Here is a 15,083-nt window from a genome sequence, read left to right on the forward strand (position 1 = left end):
CGGTCTAGACCTCCCCAGAGACCCTGGCGACAAAGGAGGTGATCAGGATAGTTGAGAAAAAGCGACAGGCCCACTGTCATCGGCTACAGAAGCCCACGTCAGAAAATGAGGAGACTTTCCGCAGCCTTCGCTCGGAGGTTCGGAGAGCCGTGAGGCGCTGCAAGGATTGGTGGTGTTCGCGAGTTGCTGAGGAGATGGAGTCTGCCTCAGTAGCCCGCGATCACAAATCTCTATTTAACTCCATCAAAAAAGTAACTTGCAGCGCCACACCTATTACCATCATTCGGGGAAAAAACGGTGATCCAATCTCCGACCCCCAGGAACAGGTTTGCAGATTTGCTGAGCATTTCTGTGAGGTCCTCAGCCAGGAAAACATCGTGGCACAAAGTGAGGATGACCCTGCTGAGGCTGCGGTGCCTCAAATATTGTAAGAAGTCACCCCCTGTGAGTGGCTAGCTGAAGTGCCATCTTTTGAGGAAGGGCTGAATGCGATCCAGAGTCTGAGACCAGGAAAGGCAGCGGGCAGAGATGATGTCCCAAGCGAAATGCTGAGGGAGGGTGGCGTTTGTGCACAGACTGCCCTATATGAAATCATAACAACAGTCTGGACCACTGGACGGGTTCCGCCCTGGTGGTCCCCCTCTTTTAGAAGGGGGACCGCAGAGACTGTAACAACGACAGGGGCATCTCACTCCTCAGTGTGCCGGGAAAGGTCCTGGCAAGGATTATTCAACATCGCGTTGCCACGCACGCTGAGGAGAGGCTTGCGGAGCCCCAATGCGGTTTCAGAAAAGGGCGGTCCTGCACAGATGCCATATTTCATGTCCGTCTGCTACAGCAGAGGTGTAGGGAATTCCAGCAAAACCTACATCTCTGCTTCATTGACCTGGTAAAGGCCTATGATACCATCAATAGGCCTGGGCTCTGGGTTGTTTTTCTTGCTTTTGGAGTACCTGACCCTCTGCTCACGATCATTAAGGACCTTCATGATGGTGAGCGTGCCGGGTAAAACTACGTGGCCGGGAGTCAGAGCCATTCCCTGTACACCTTGGGGTGCGACAGGGATGTCCTCTGGCTCCCACACTATTTAACATTTATTTTGACGACGTAGTTCGTGAAGCCTTCAATAGCTGTACCGGGGGAATCTCCATATGGGGGAGATATAATGGGAGGCTGATCGATGCCCGGGTGCGGTCAAGGGATGGCTCGCTATTGCTCAACCACGTTATGTATGCCGATGATTTTGTAATAGCTGCTCATTCAGAGGAGGAGTTGGAGATGCTGCTGCTGAGACTGGAGTGTGCCACTAAGAGATGGGGTCTTACCATCAGCCCCACCAAAACGAAGCACCTGCCTGGGTATTTTGTACCATCGGACACTCCACCCCCACAACTCCCAATCAGTGATGGGGCAGTTGTGGAGAGAGTGGAAAATTTCCCATACCTAGGCAGTGTGCTTATGACCGGCACTAGTTTAACAGCAGAGGTCTCACTCCGAATAAGTCGAGCGACAATATATTTTCATCGGTTGTGTAACGCTGTGTGGAAGCTACCTGGTCTGTCGCTCCGCACTAAGCTTCAGGTCTTCTCGGCCACGGTCATTCCCTCCCTTCTCTACGCTTGCGAAACGTGGACCCCCCTAATGTTGTGAGTCTGTGGGCCTCTAGCTGTGTGTCTCTATTGGTCTCTATGTATCTCTATGGGTCTCTATGTAACTCTCTGGTTTTCTATGGGTCCTGGATCTCTGTGTGTCTCTATCGGTCTCTATGTATCTCGATGGGTCTCTATGTGTCCCTGTCAGTCTCTGTGTATCTCTATGGGTCTCTGTGTTTCATTATGGGTCTCTGTGTATCCCTGGATCTCTGTGTGTCTCTATGGGTCTCTATCTATCTCTATGGGTCTCTATGTATCTTTATGGGTCTCTATGTATCACTATGTCAGTTTGAAAGGGGACCTGACCAACATAATCTTCTGTCATAGCTTCATGAAGATGGTGACCATGCGCAAGAATTGCACGAAGATTTCAAGCTTCCCTGTATGTTTGAAAGGGCAGGGGTCTTGATGGGGGTGAGGTAGCTCAGCACTGATCAATGTGTAGTGTTGTAAGGACGAGCAGACTTCTTTAGGAGGCACACTCTGTTTATTGTATTATTTCCTTATACAACGCTTAACACACACAGAGGGATATTCGGTCCCCTCACCCGATACCCTAGGGAGGTACAGCCTCCGGACCTGGCGGAACTCACATGCCTACCGCTAACCTCCTTGATACCTAAGGAGGTCCACAGCCTCCGGACTTGGCGGGACTCACACGTCTACCGCTAACCTCCTTGATACCTAAGGAGGTACAACCTCCGGACTTGGCGGGACTCACACGTCTACCGCTATCCTAGTCCTCCGGCTAGGACCTAAGGGAGGCTATCTGACCCACCGCTGGCCCGGGGGGTCCTGACCACTGGGTATGCCGAGCCTTAGCCCTTAGAAGGGCTGAAAGGCTGGTCCAGGGTCCCAGCTAGGCTTCAGCCCAGTCTTCTATCTTCGTGCAGGGAGAGAATTCCCCGAGGTCCGTTGGGTCACCCGTCTTATACCCCTTCGTGGCCAGGTAGAACCAATCATACATTCCCACGTGGAACCGTCTGATTGGTTCGCACCAAACCCTGGCCACGATCCGTTTCACCTCGACTGACCCCAACCGTTGTACCCAGGGGTAATGCTGCACTGCCCTGGTGGCAATGCAGGTTACGCAACAGTGCATAGTTAACACCTCTACATCACCCCCTCCTTCGGAAGCTCCAGCCGTCCCGGCTGCAACAATGGGAAACTCCGAAATTACCAACGGTAGAATAATTGAGAGTGTGCCTCACGAACAACAAGAACAAGAACAATAAAACCCCTATAAATACCATCCTTAACAACATAACGTATGTACAAGGCACTAGACATGCCAAAAAAACATTATAACAACCGGCGAGATTTCGCGCGCGTGTGTTTCGCGGGACCATCGTAGGGGATGGCAGGCTTTGTCGGCGGCACAAGGGAAGGAGGAGGATGAGCCAGAGCATCCGGTGGGCCTTTAGGCATCTCCATGGGGACACCTGCTGCTCCACGGTCCATTGAGGCCGAACGTGGCCTGCATGGAGCCGTCACTCCCGCTTCATCTGCAGGAGGAATGACACGCCTGCGCTGTGGGTTAGGCACCAATGGGGCAACATCCGGCTCGTCGGACGCGTCGCACACTCGGCCCCCGTGTCGTGTGTGTTGTGGAGGGACGCGTGGCGTGACGAAGGGTTTTAACTGAGAGGGGTGAACGCACCAGCGACGCCGTCCCCAGCTAATTTTAACACATTGGGGACGCAGGACTTCCACTACCTCAACCGGGCCTCGCCATGGTCTGAGGAGTTTGGCCGACGTGGACACCGGCACCTGGGGGCAGTGGAGCCATGCCCTGTCTCCCGGTGCCCACCGATGCGTGTACGTCCGAGGGTCACGCAGTCGCAAATTCGCCCGTTGGCGGGAAGCCGAATTTTCAATGGCGGCCTCCCGTGCCTCGGCCAACTTACGGAGGTTGAATCGCAAGTGGTCAACGAGCTTTGACTTTTGCGGTGGCTGTTCGATTTCCAGCCGAACGTCCGCGGGAGGAAAGGCATCCCTGCCGTACATTAGAAAGAACGGGGAAAATCCCGTCGCCGCGTGAGGTGCCATACGGTATGCGGCAAGGACCCCCGGAACCTGCAAGTCCCAATTGAGGTGGGATTCATCGACCTGATGGCATAACATAGCGGTGAGAGTTCTATGAAGGCGACCATAACACAAACGGTCGTCGAAACGTCGTGAGAATTTTTATTGTTTCATATATATTTTATTATTTTATTGTTTCCCTTCAACGTGACTTTACCGAAAGAACTAAGATTATGAGCCACCAACTAATTTATACAAGAGACCGAAATGGGTTGCAGGGGTGAACATGCCAGTTTAGCCGGCGGTTTACGTTGCGCACAATGGGTGCATCCCAGCAAAATGTCAGTGACGTCGCGCAGCATGCCCAGCCAGAAAAATTGCAACCGCAACAACCCAATGGTCTTATTAACACCCAGGTGCAATAAACGCTCATGCGCCGCCCATACGGCCTTGCATCGCAAGGCGGATGGCACGACGATTTTATGTTGACACGAGTCAGCATCCCAATGCATCAACAAGCCGTGCTTCATGACAAATGAATTAAATTTGCCCTGTCTTGGAACCGCATTATTCGCGTGGCGACGCAACCTCAATAACGACATGTCCTCGCTCTGGTGCCGACCCCATTCGGCCAAAGTTAGCCCCAGCAAATCGTCACTGGCCATTGGATCTGCAGGATCCAACATCGGCGCTGAGGCGGCGGGAAGTGCGGCTGACACCGTTGTGAGAGGCGCGACCTGCGCAGGCAGTGGCGGCTTACAATGGCCCGAGCCCAAAAAACACGCACATTTTTGAGCCGGCGGGAGGCGAGACAACGCATCGGCATTCGTGTGTTGTGCACCCCTACGGTAAGTGACATTGAAATCGTAGTCCTGAAGGACTTCGAGCCACTGAGAAAGCTGCCCGGACGGTTGGTCAACCCGCAGAGCGTACTGTAAAGCCGAATGATCAGATCGCACGGTAAAATGCTGACCATACAGGTACGGCCTGTATTGCTGAATAAAAAAAACAATGGCCAGCAGCTCACGTCTGGTCACACCGTATCTTTGTTCAACAAGAGACAAGACTCTGCTACCATAGGCAACAACCCTTTCAATGCCATCTACTTTTTGGGACAGAACACCCCCAATCCCCGTATTGCTAGCGTCGGTGTCCAACACGAATGGCACGGGAAAATCGGGGTAAGCAAGGGACGGTGCCGTCACGAGCGCGTTCCGCAAGGAGTCGAACGCAGCCTGTTCTGCGTCCCCCCAATGAAACGCCACCCCTTTTGACGTAAGGGCGTGAAGCGGCTTGGCAATCGTCGCGAAGCCAGCAACAAACCGGCGGTAGTACGACGCAAAACCAATAAAACTACGAACATCGCCCGCAGATGTAGGGGTCGGCCAATGTTGAACACATTTGGTTTTTTCAGGGTCGGTAGAGATGCCCGTGCGGCTAACTATGTGGCCCAGATAACGCACAGACTCACTCAGGTGACACTTCTGCGGCTTGAATTTCAAGTTAGCGGCCCGCATTTTCAAGAAGACAGCACGCAACCGTTCGATGTGTTCGCCGAACGTGCGGCTAAAGACGATGACGTCGTCAAGATAAATGAGACATGAGTCCCACTGGAGCCCAGCGAGGACCAGCTCCATGAGCCTCTGGAACGTCGCTGCGGCCGAGTGGAGACCCATGGGCAATCTATTAAACTCGAAAAGGCCCTGTGGTGTCCGAAAAGCAGTCTTAGGTTTTGACGATTCGTCGAGGGGGAGTTGCCAAAACCCCGACAGAAGGTCCAAGGTGGAGAAATAGTGCGCCTCTGCCAGGGCATCCAATGACTCGTCCATACGAGGGAGAGGGTAGGCGTCCGCTACCGAGATTTTATTTAGGCGCCGAAAATCAACGCAAAAACGGAGACTGCCATCGTGCTTTTTGACCAGCACTATTGGAGCACCCCAGGGACTAGTGGAGGGGGAAATTATATCGGCCTCCAGCATGTCATCCACAGCCGATTTAACATGCTGTTTCTCCGCCGGGCTAAGCCGAAACGGGTTTTGTCGAATCGGGGCAGCGTCACCAGTATCAATGTGGTGACGCAGCAGCTTGGTGCAGCCAATATCAAATTTAGATTTACTGATGACATCGGAAAATTCTCGCAGAAGAGCGAGCAATTTAATTCGCTGCGAATGAGACAGATCACCCGTGTCTGTGCAGAGCGCGTCCAACCATCTCTCATCCGATTCGGAAGGAGGTGGGACCTGCGGCGTGTCATGCACGTGTTCCGCGACTCCGGTCCCCAACGGCACCGGGGTCGCGTGAGCGAGCACAGTTCCTTGCGGAATGACGGTTGTGGACAATCCGACATTCAAAAGCTGCAAGAACGGCTCCCTGTCGGCTGCTACGAAGGTCTGTGCAGCCACCAAATCTAAAACCTTAACAGCTGCGTTTGAAGGCTCCAGCAAAATGCCATGTGCCGAGGCCTCCGGGGCTAGCGGTTTTTTAAGTTGCAAGGGCACGAGCATTTGTGTCCCTGGCGGAATGCGGACTGTGCTCGCGACAAACGCCTGCACCGAGGCACTAGCCATGCGCGGATGTGAAGGTGTGGGCAAGAACGCCATCCGTCGACCCGACGGGAGTTCGATGCAGCCTTGATCTACAAGGATCTTAATAGGCATTTTCGCGAGAAAATCAGTGCCTAACAAACACGGCACGGCGAGGGAAGAAGAGACCAAAATAGGCCCTGCCAATTTAATGTCTCCAATCGAAATTTGCGCCCGAATTTGCCCAATAATGCCCAGTGAACTGCCATTAGCGGCGAAACACGGGATAGAAACCCGTTCCAAGGGGCGGCATCGTACGGGCAGTATATTGTAAATCAAATCCGAAATTATCGTAGCCGACGCACCAGTATCGACCAACACGCGAAATTCCACACCCTCGATTGATCCGACAACCACGGACGAACCTGCCGTCGCCGCGACTATCCTATGGGCCAACTCAGACCACTGCGCAGGTCCGAGTGGCCGCGAACAAACGCCAGAATACCCCCCATCACACGCCGAATCGCGAGCCCTTCTTATGGTGCGTTGCAGTGTGTATGGTGTGAATGAGGGCTGAGCGTGAGAGGCGTCGCGACTTGCCTGGTTTTGCCGCGATGCCGTGGACGTCCTGTAGTCCTGGCCCCGGGATGCGGAGGGGCGTTGTCGAGGCGCACGGCAGTCAGAGGAGATGTGGCCTCGTCGGCCACAGTTGAAGCACGTCACGTCGCCGCGTGGAGAAGGCCGTCCCCGCTGCTGGTCGTTGTGGCGACCAGCGTGGTCGAACGATCGCCGGCCTGTTGACCTGGTCGCCATGAAGGCCCGGTCGGGGGAGAACTCGACGTCCCTGCTGGCAGGCTCCGACGTCGAAGCCGAGGCGACGATGGTCGATTCCGTGTGGAGCAGCAGATGTGCGTGGATGCACCGAGCGGCTCGTAGCGAGCACATACTGTCGTCGTCCACTGCTTTGATGACGACGCGCAGCTCGCGCGCCAGCTCCAGCATCTTCTGGAGAACGATGGCGTCGATGGCCTCGTCGTCCATGCGAGGGTAACCCGCTCTTGCCATCGCCAGTAGAGCGGTCCGGAATGCCAACGGAGACTCTTTAGGGCGGCGTCGCCTGTCGCAAAATCGGCTGCAGACGTCGGATGGAGGCCCGTAGACGTCGGACATCCGTCGGAGGGCCGATTGAAGAGTCGCCCTTTTGTGCCTGGGGATGGTGAGGAGCAAGGCGAGAGCGTCGTCGTCCAGAGTGGCCGGTAGCACTCGGAGCGCCTGTGCGTCCGACCAGCCCACCATCTCTTGGTGGCTCAGGAAGCGACGCTGGAACGCCGCCCAGTCACCCCCTTCAGATGTGAATTCCCGGAAGATGGGCAGGCGTTGTTGGAGGGCGGACGTCGTCTCCCCTTCAGCTTGCACCATCTCGAGCCAGAGATCGGTGATTTCCCGGCCGATAGAATCTACTGTACCATGTCGGTACAGTGATGACGCGGCGTCCGCTGAGGAACTTGAATTCGCAGCGTCGCGTGCTGATGACGTTGCGGGTTGTGTTTGGCCCCCCGCGTTCCCAGGATGCCCCTCGCTTCCGCTACCAGCGGGATCACGTGGTTCTTCGGCGGGAAAATCAAAATGTCCGCCCTGGCCGATGGCGGGAACGTATGCCGGCGGTTGACTCGGCCTGCCCGCGACCTCCAAGTTGATCTCTTCGAGAATGGAGGCCGCGGCATGTAGGAGTTGAGCGAGATGGCCGTGTGCTGCCCTGAGTCCGTCCTCCATGGCACGGGGAGCGACCGGCTGCTCAACCGGTGGCTGGGCGGCTGTCAACGTGGCAGCGTTTTCAGCGGAGCTGGCGGTGCTTGCAGGTGAGGCAGCGTTGTCTTCGTTCTGGCTCCGCGCGTGGGCTGAACTTCTGGTTTCCATTTCCAACCACTTCTGACACCAGTTGTAGTGTTGTAAGGACGAGCAGACTTCTTTAGGAGGCACACTCTGTTTATTGTATTATTTCCTTATACAACGCTTAACACACACAGAGGGATATTCGGTCCCCTCACCCAATACCCTAGGGAGGTACAGCCTCCGGACCTGGCGGGACTCACACGCCTACCGCTAACCTCCTTGATACCTAAGGAGGTACACAGCCTCCGGACTTGGCGGGACTCACACGTCTACCGCTAACCTCCTTGATACCTAAGGAGGTACAGCCTCCGGACTTGGCGGGACTCGCACGTCTACCGCTATCCTAGTCCTCCGGCTAGGACCTAGGGGAGGCTATCTGACCCACCGCTGGCCCGGTGGGTCCTGACCACTGGGTATGCCGAGCCTTAGCCCTTAGAAGGGCTGAAAGGCTGGTCCAGGGTCCTAGCTAGGCTTCAGCCCAGTCTTCTATCTTCGTGCATGGAGAGAACTCCCCGAGGTCCGTTGGGTCACCCGTCTTATACCCCTTCGTGGCCAGGTAGAACCAATCATACATTCCCACGTGGAACCGTCTGATTGGTTCGCACCAAACCCTGGCCACGATCCGTTTCACCTCGACTGACCCCAACCGTTGTACCCAGGGGTAATGCTGCACTGCCCTGGTGGCAATGCAGGTTACGCAACAGCGCGTAGTTAACACCTCTACAAATGTGTCAATGAGACCTACATGAATGGTTTTTCTCATCCATAGGGAATGGTGAGCATGAGGAAGACGACGTTTTTGCCACCCAATGGTGTGCAAGGTGCTGCTTGTCCATTCAAAGACGCCGCCTTTGTTGGTCGTAATGCGCATCTCATGATGCTGTGGCTTGCAACGTTTGGTCGTACATGTCACGTATATCGTTTATTGTTAAATTGGAAATCACAGTTCCTGTGATCACTGTTACATTGTTTTTAGAACTTTATTTTGTTGATTTCGAAAAGGTTCTGGTTTAGCCATATTTCTTTGTTATAGTACACAGAGTTAGACTGGTAACTGTATTCTAAATTGTCTTATGGTTGTTATTGTTTGACTTGCATCCCACTGGGATTTTTGCACACAGCGTTGAAACGCGGTGCTTTTTCTGGAAGACTGCATTTTTTCCTGGATTTTTCTGTTGCGCGTAGTCACTTTAAGACGTTTATTGTTCATGTTTTGGTTTGTTGTGGTTGCACCCGATTGAAGAATCGAATGCCTCACAGGGCTAGACCTAATAAATGAACTGAACTATGGGTCTCTGTGTCTCTATGGATAAGCGTGGTTTCTTATGCGAACTGGGGAATTTGGTGGGCGCTTAACATGGGAGCCTATGGGAGCTCTATGGGAGTTTGCCGGCGAGGGCGATTGTAATGTGCAGTGCGGATAGGTAGTGAAGCTTACGTCATGTAGGGAATGTGGAGGGAGGGTAACGTGAGAGCCTATGGGAGCTCAATGTGTCGCTGCTGGCAGGAGGTCACGGGACAGACCCAGCAGGTGCCATGGGTCGACTGCTGTGCCAGGCTAGGTACAGGAGGAGGTCACGGGACAGACCCAGCAGGTGCCATGGGTTGACTGCTGTGCCAGGCTAGGTGGAGGAAGAGGTCACGGGACACACCCAGCAGGTGCCATGGGTTGACTGCTGTGCGAGGCTACGTGCAGGAGGTCACGTGACAGACCCAGCAGGTGCCATGGGTTGACTGCTGTGCCAGGCTAAGTGCATGTGACGACAAACATCTGGGTAGTTGCTTCTGCTGATGAGACACGGAGCTGGGCCGACTCCAAATATACAGCAGCAGGCATGGTCAGGGTCAGGATCGAACCAACGACCTCCTGTACACCAGGCGAGGTAGATAACATCTCATCAGGGTCGGAATTGAGCCCACGACCTCCTGCGTACCAGGCGAGGTAGTTAACATCTCATCAGGGTCGGAATTGAGCCCACGACCTCCTGCGTACCAGGCGGGGTAGTTAACATCTCATCAGGGTCGGAATTGAGCCCACGACCTCCTACGTACCAGGCGAGGTAGTTAACATCTCATCAGGTTCGGAATTGAGCCCACGACCTCCTGCGTACCAGGCGAGGTAGTTAACATCTCATCAGGGTCGGAATTGAGCCCACGACCTCCTGCGTACCAGGCGAGATAGTTAACATCTCATCAGGGTCGAAATTGAGCCCACGACCTCCTATGTACCAGGCGAGGTAGTTAACATCTCATCAGGGTCGGAATTGAACCCACGCCCTCCTTTATACCAGGCAAATCACCTGAGACCCTAGGCAGCAGCAACTCGCCACAACAAACACAACTGCAACGTTCTGTTGAGTCCGCTTATTTATTAACAACAACAATCGATAAACAATGGTCTAGATATATATGTACACATTCTTCACACGCGCACGTGGCTAGGCTGGCTGTAGTCCATTGTGTGGTGAGTGCGGGTGGTGAGTGTGGGTGGTGAGTGTGGGTGGTGAGTATGGGTTGTGTGGGTGGTGAGTGTGGGTGGTGAGTGTGGTGAGTGTGGGTGGTGAGTGTGGGTGGTGAGTGAGTGTGGGTGGTGAGTGAGTGTGAGTGGTGGGTGTGGGTGGTGTGGGTGGTGAGTGAGTGTGGTGAGTGTGGGTGGTGAGTGAGTGTGGTGAGTGTCAGTGGTGAGTGTGGGTGGTGAGTGTGGGTGGTGAGTGTGGGTGGTGAGTGGGTGGTGAGTGTGGTGAGTGTGGGTGGTGAGTGTGGGTGGTGAGTGTGGTGAGTGTGGGTGGTGAGTGAGTGCGGTGAGTGTGGTGGTGGTGGTGCTGGTGCTGCTGCTGCTGCTGCTGCTCGTGGTGGTGGTTGCACCGATTCCACCACCACCACTCCGCTACTCTGCCGTGGGCCGTCCACCACAGAGGAGCAGGCGGCTGAAGAGCGAGCGGAGTGAGCGGAGCGCCTTGCCCACACGCGCCAGGACCCCTCGCTCCCTCTCCTCCTCCTCTTCCTTCTCCTCTTCCTCCTCCTTCTCTTCCTCCTCTTCATCCTTCTCCTCTTCATCCTCCTTCTCCTCTTTATCCTCCTCCTCGTTGTCGTCATCCTCCTCCTGCGTCTCCACCACCTCCGTCCTCTCTCCAAAAGTCTGGGTGAGCAGTGACGATGGTGATGGGAGCTTCTCCTCCGGCTCCGCTCTGTGGAGAGAGGCAGCAACACCACAGCAGCGCATCATCGTCATCATCATCGTCGTCATCATCATCATCGTCATCATCATCATCGTCGTCATCAACATCGTCTTCATCATCATCATCGTCATCATCATCGTAATCATCATTGTCATCGTCGTCGTCATCATCATCGTCATCATACCCACAGAGACCCATAGACCTACAGAGACACATACTCATAGCGACCCATACAGACCCATACTCATAGAGACCCATCCTCATAGAGACCCATAGACCTACAGAGACCCATCCTCATAGAGACCCATACATACCCATAGAGACCCATAGACCTACAGAGACCCATACTCATAGCGACCCATACAGACCCATACTCATAGAGACCCATCCTCATAGAGACCCATACATACCCACAGAAACCCATACTCATAGAGACCCATACAGACCAATGCTCATACAGACCCATAGACCTACAGAGACCCATACTCATGTAATGAGAGCACCATCTCCTTTATTACGTGGGGTGTGGTGTGATATGCAGTTATGGGTTATCTCGGGGAAAGATTACATCGAGGCCAAAGGTAATGGGGCGGAGCCACCCGGGAAGCCTCTGGAACGCTCCCAAAGGTTCCATGAGGGACGTGGCCAGAGGCGGGGTTTAGTCGCCGGGGAGAGAATATAAGCGGGGGCCGGAGCAAGGTGCGGGGTCGGTGTGTGAAGAATCAAGAGGAGCTTCCTGTCGCCACCGCTGCTCCGCCATCACCATCGGCCACGTGGCGGCTCGACCTTCAGCCAATCAGCCGCTCCCTAGCCAGCGCCGTCAGCCAGCGGCGTGCTAGAGAGTGGGGTGAGCGCCACGTGGCGCAGGGCAGCGAAGCCGCTTGGGGGGCCATGCATCCGTGGTGCGAGTGACAAGAGATGAGTAGACGGCCAACTGTACCGAAGTTTTATTAATAAACGTTTCAAGTTCTTATCGTGTTGGAGCCACTCATTACATTCACAGAGACCCATACTCATAGAGACCCATACAGACCAATACTCATACAGACCCATACAGATCTACAGAGACCCATACTAATAGAGACCTATACAGACCCATACTCATAGACCCATATTAAGAGACGCACAGAGACCCATACTAATAGAGCCTATACAGACCCCAGAAACCCATACTCATAGAGACCCATACAGACCCCTGAGGCCCATAATCACAGAGACGCATAGACCCACAGAGACCCATAGACCCACTTAGACCAGAAACGACTTGGCCATCTCGAATGATAGCCGAATCAAGTGGGCAGATAACATCATCATCATCTTCATCGCGTGGACATTCATAGCGGCAGTCAAATACTCGAAGTTCGTGACGCCGATTCTCAACGTGGAGGGGAAAATCCTGAGGACCCTGAGAAGAATCCACGCGGTGACCACGGGGACAGAAACGCAGACTGCAAATATACAGCAGCAGCTGGCATCGTCAGGGTCGGGATCGAGCCCACGACCTCCTGTAGACCAGGCGAGGTAGTTAACATCTCATCAGGGCCGGGATCGAACCCACGACCTCCTGCGTACCAGGCGAGGTAGTTGACGTCTCATCAGGGTCGGGATCGAACCCACGACGTCCTGCGTACCAGGCGAAGTAGTTAACGTCTCATCAGGATCGGGATTGAACCCAGGACCTCCTGCGTATCAGGCGAGGTGGTTAAAATCTCATCAGGGTCGGGATCGAACTCACGACTTCCTGCGTACCAGGCGAGGTACACAGAGAGAGGCTCACCGTGGCTCAGCAGCTGCAGATCCCTGCACAGGAGTGGTGCCACCGCTGCTGCTGATGGTGATGGTGGCCCAGTTGGTGGTGTCGGCCCAGCTGGTGGTGGTGGCTCGGATGGTGATGGTTGTGGGGGTGGCCTCGCTGGCAGTGGGGGTGGCCTCGCTGGTGGTGGTGGCCCGAGTGACGGTGGTGGCCCGGATGGTGGTGGTGGTGGGGTTGGCCTCGCTGCCAGTGGGGGTGGCCTTGCTGCTGGTGGTGGCCTCGCTGGCGGTGGTGGCCAGGATGGTGGTGGTGGTGGCCCGAATGGTGGTGGTGGTGGGGTTGGCCGCGCTGGCAGTGGGGGTGGCCTTGCTGCTGGTGGTGGCCTCGCTGGTGGTGGTGGCCAGGATGGTGGTGGTGGTGGTGGCCCGAATGGTGGTGGCGGTGGGGTTGGCCTCGCTGGCAGTGGGGGTGGCCTTGCTGCTGGTGGTGGCCTCGCTGGCGGTGGAGGTGCCCCTGATGGTGGTGGTGGTGGTGGCCCGGATGGTGCCATTGGTGGGGGTGGCCTCGCTGACGGTGGGGGTGGCCCTTCTGGTAGTGTCCCGGGTGGTCGTGGTGGTGGTGGTTTGGAGCCAGCTGTGAGCCAGCGCCTGCTCAGGCGTCATCCGGAGATTCGGATCCCATCTGTTGGGAGACGCACGGGGAGGGAGGGGAGGGATGGGGGGAGACACACACGTGGTGAGAGTGGCATGGTGAGATGATTTGACAGGGTGGGAGGTGGGGGGAGAGTGGGGAGATAGTGGCGTGGGGGGAGAGATGGAGAGGGTGGGAGGGAGTGGTGGTGGGTGGTGAGTTGGTGGCAGAGCTGTCAAACCGTATGGTTTATTCCGTATTCTTGTGCAGGGAAATTGTGTTTTCAGGTCCGTACGGAGTGCAGCCGTTTCAATTCTGGGCAACAACAATAATTCGTGTCTATTTGTTTGTTTGTCCCTTGTGATGGGACTTTGCAGGATGAACGTTGAGATTTATAAGGGTCACGGGGTGACCAATAATGTTGTGTCTGTAGTAAGATAGGGCAGTGATAAGGTGATGACAGGTATGGGGTGGTGAGTGGGGGTGAGTGAGTGGGGTTGAGTGGTGTGGGGATGAGTGGGGGTGAGCGAGGGGTGAGTGTGGTTCGTACTGCAGGCAACGTCTGACGAAGTCCACCAGCTGAGGGTGTTGGCCTTGCAGAGCGCGGTGCAGAGGGAGGCTTCCCGGTGCCACCTGCTTGGACAGGTTGTAGGGGAGGCCCTCAGGGTCTGCAGAAACAGAGAGACGCACGCAGAGTCACCAACCACCACGTCGCCCACATACCCGCTCATCCACTTACCTACCCACCTACCTATAGACCTACATACCCACCAACTCACTCACCTGCCCACTTACCCACCTACGCTCACACCGACCAACTCACCCACCCACCTATGCACTTACCCACCTACCTATCCAGTCGCCCACATACCTACCTACATATCCACTCACCCACCTACATACCCACTCTCCCACTCACTAACCCACCCACCCACTCACCGACCCACTCACCTCCACACCCACCTACCCACCCACTCGCTCACCCACCCACCTATGCTTCCTAACGACTGTTACAAAGATCCCCAACCCCCACCCCCCACCTCCGGGATAATCAGAGCCCCCCCCCCCCCAATAGAACCCTATAAGAGCCTCACTGCCACCCCCCCCATCTAACAAAACGGAATGGGTCACGTCACTGGCGCCAGCCTGCCCGAGCCTTCGACTCACCAAAGTAAGTTGTCTTGTTAGGTGCTTCGTCCACCATCTTTTTCGGGGGCATGCCCAGGATCTGCGCACGGTTTCGGACAAAGAAAAAAGGAGGAGGGGAGGGGTTACAGCCGGTGTAGCCTCAGCGGGCCCATTAGGGCAAGTGCCGTCTGTCAGCGGTGAGTAGTGGTGGAGGCAGTGCCTGTCGAGGCCGGCACTGTGTACAAAGACAACAATCCCTCCCTCTCCTTATTAGACTCATCTCATTGCTAGGGCAAGTGCT

The 15,083-nt window shown here is 55.3% G+C and overlaps 1 protein-coding gene across 1 annotated transcript; it reads right to left on the bottom strand.

Moving 5' to 3' along the window:
- Window positions 1-12,707: 12,707 nt before the first annotated feature.
- Window positions 12,708-14,873, bottom strand: LOC142907665 (uncharacterized). Its single transcript, XM_076057276.1, has 3 exons — window positions 14,822-14,873; window positions 14,205-14,322; window positions 12,708-13,705 (listed from the first exon to the last, which is right to left on the bottom strand). The coding sequence occupies exons 1-3, from the start codon at window positions 14,871-14,873 to the stop codon at window positions 13,045-13,047; spliced, it is 831 nt and encodes a 276-aa protein (XP_075913391.1). The 3' UTR covers window positions 12,708-13,044.
- Window positions 14,874-15,083: the final 210 nt, after the last annotated feature.

Source organism: Petromyzon marinus, chromosome 80 (assembly GCF_048934315.1).
Source record: "Petromyzon marinus isolate PM22_M1 ecotype Great Lakes invasive population chromosome 80, UKy_Petmar_22M1.pri1.0, whole genome shotgun sequence".
Lineage (NCBI taxonomy): Eukaryota > Metazoa > Chordata > Hyperoartia > Petromyzontiformes > Petromyzontidae > Petromyzon > Petromyzon marinus.

Bases quoted from the DNA above. Each gene is read 5' to 3' on its own strand.
- LOC142907665 (XM_076057276.1), bottom strand. From the start codon at position 14,873: ATGCCCCCGAAAAAGATGGTGGACGAAGCACCTAACAAGACAACTTAC. The intron at 14,323-14,821 runs GTGAGTCGAAGG...CTGTTTCTGCAG, and splicing joins TAACAAGACAACTTACTTTG to ACCCTGAGGGCCTCCCCTAC. The intron at 13,706-14,204 runs GTACGAACCACA...GTCTCCCAACAG, and splicing joins TTCGTCAGACGTTGCCTGCA to ATGGGATCCGAATCTCCGGA.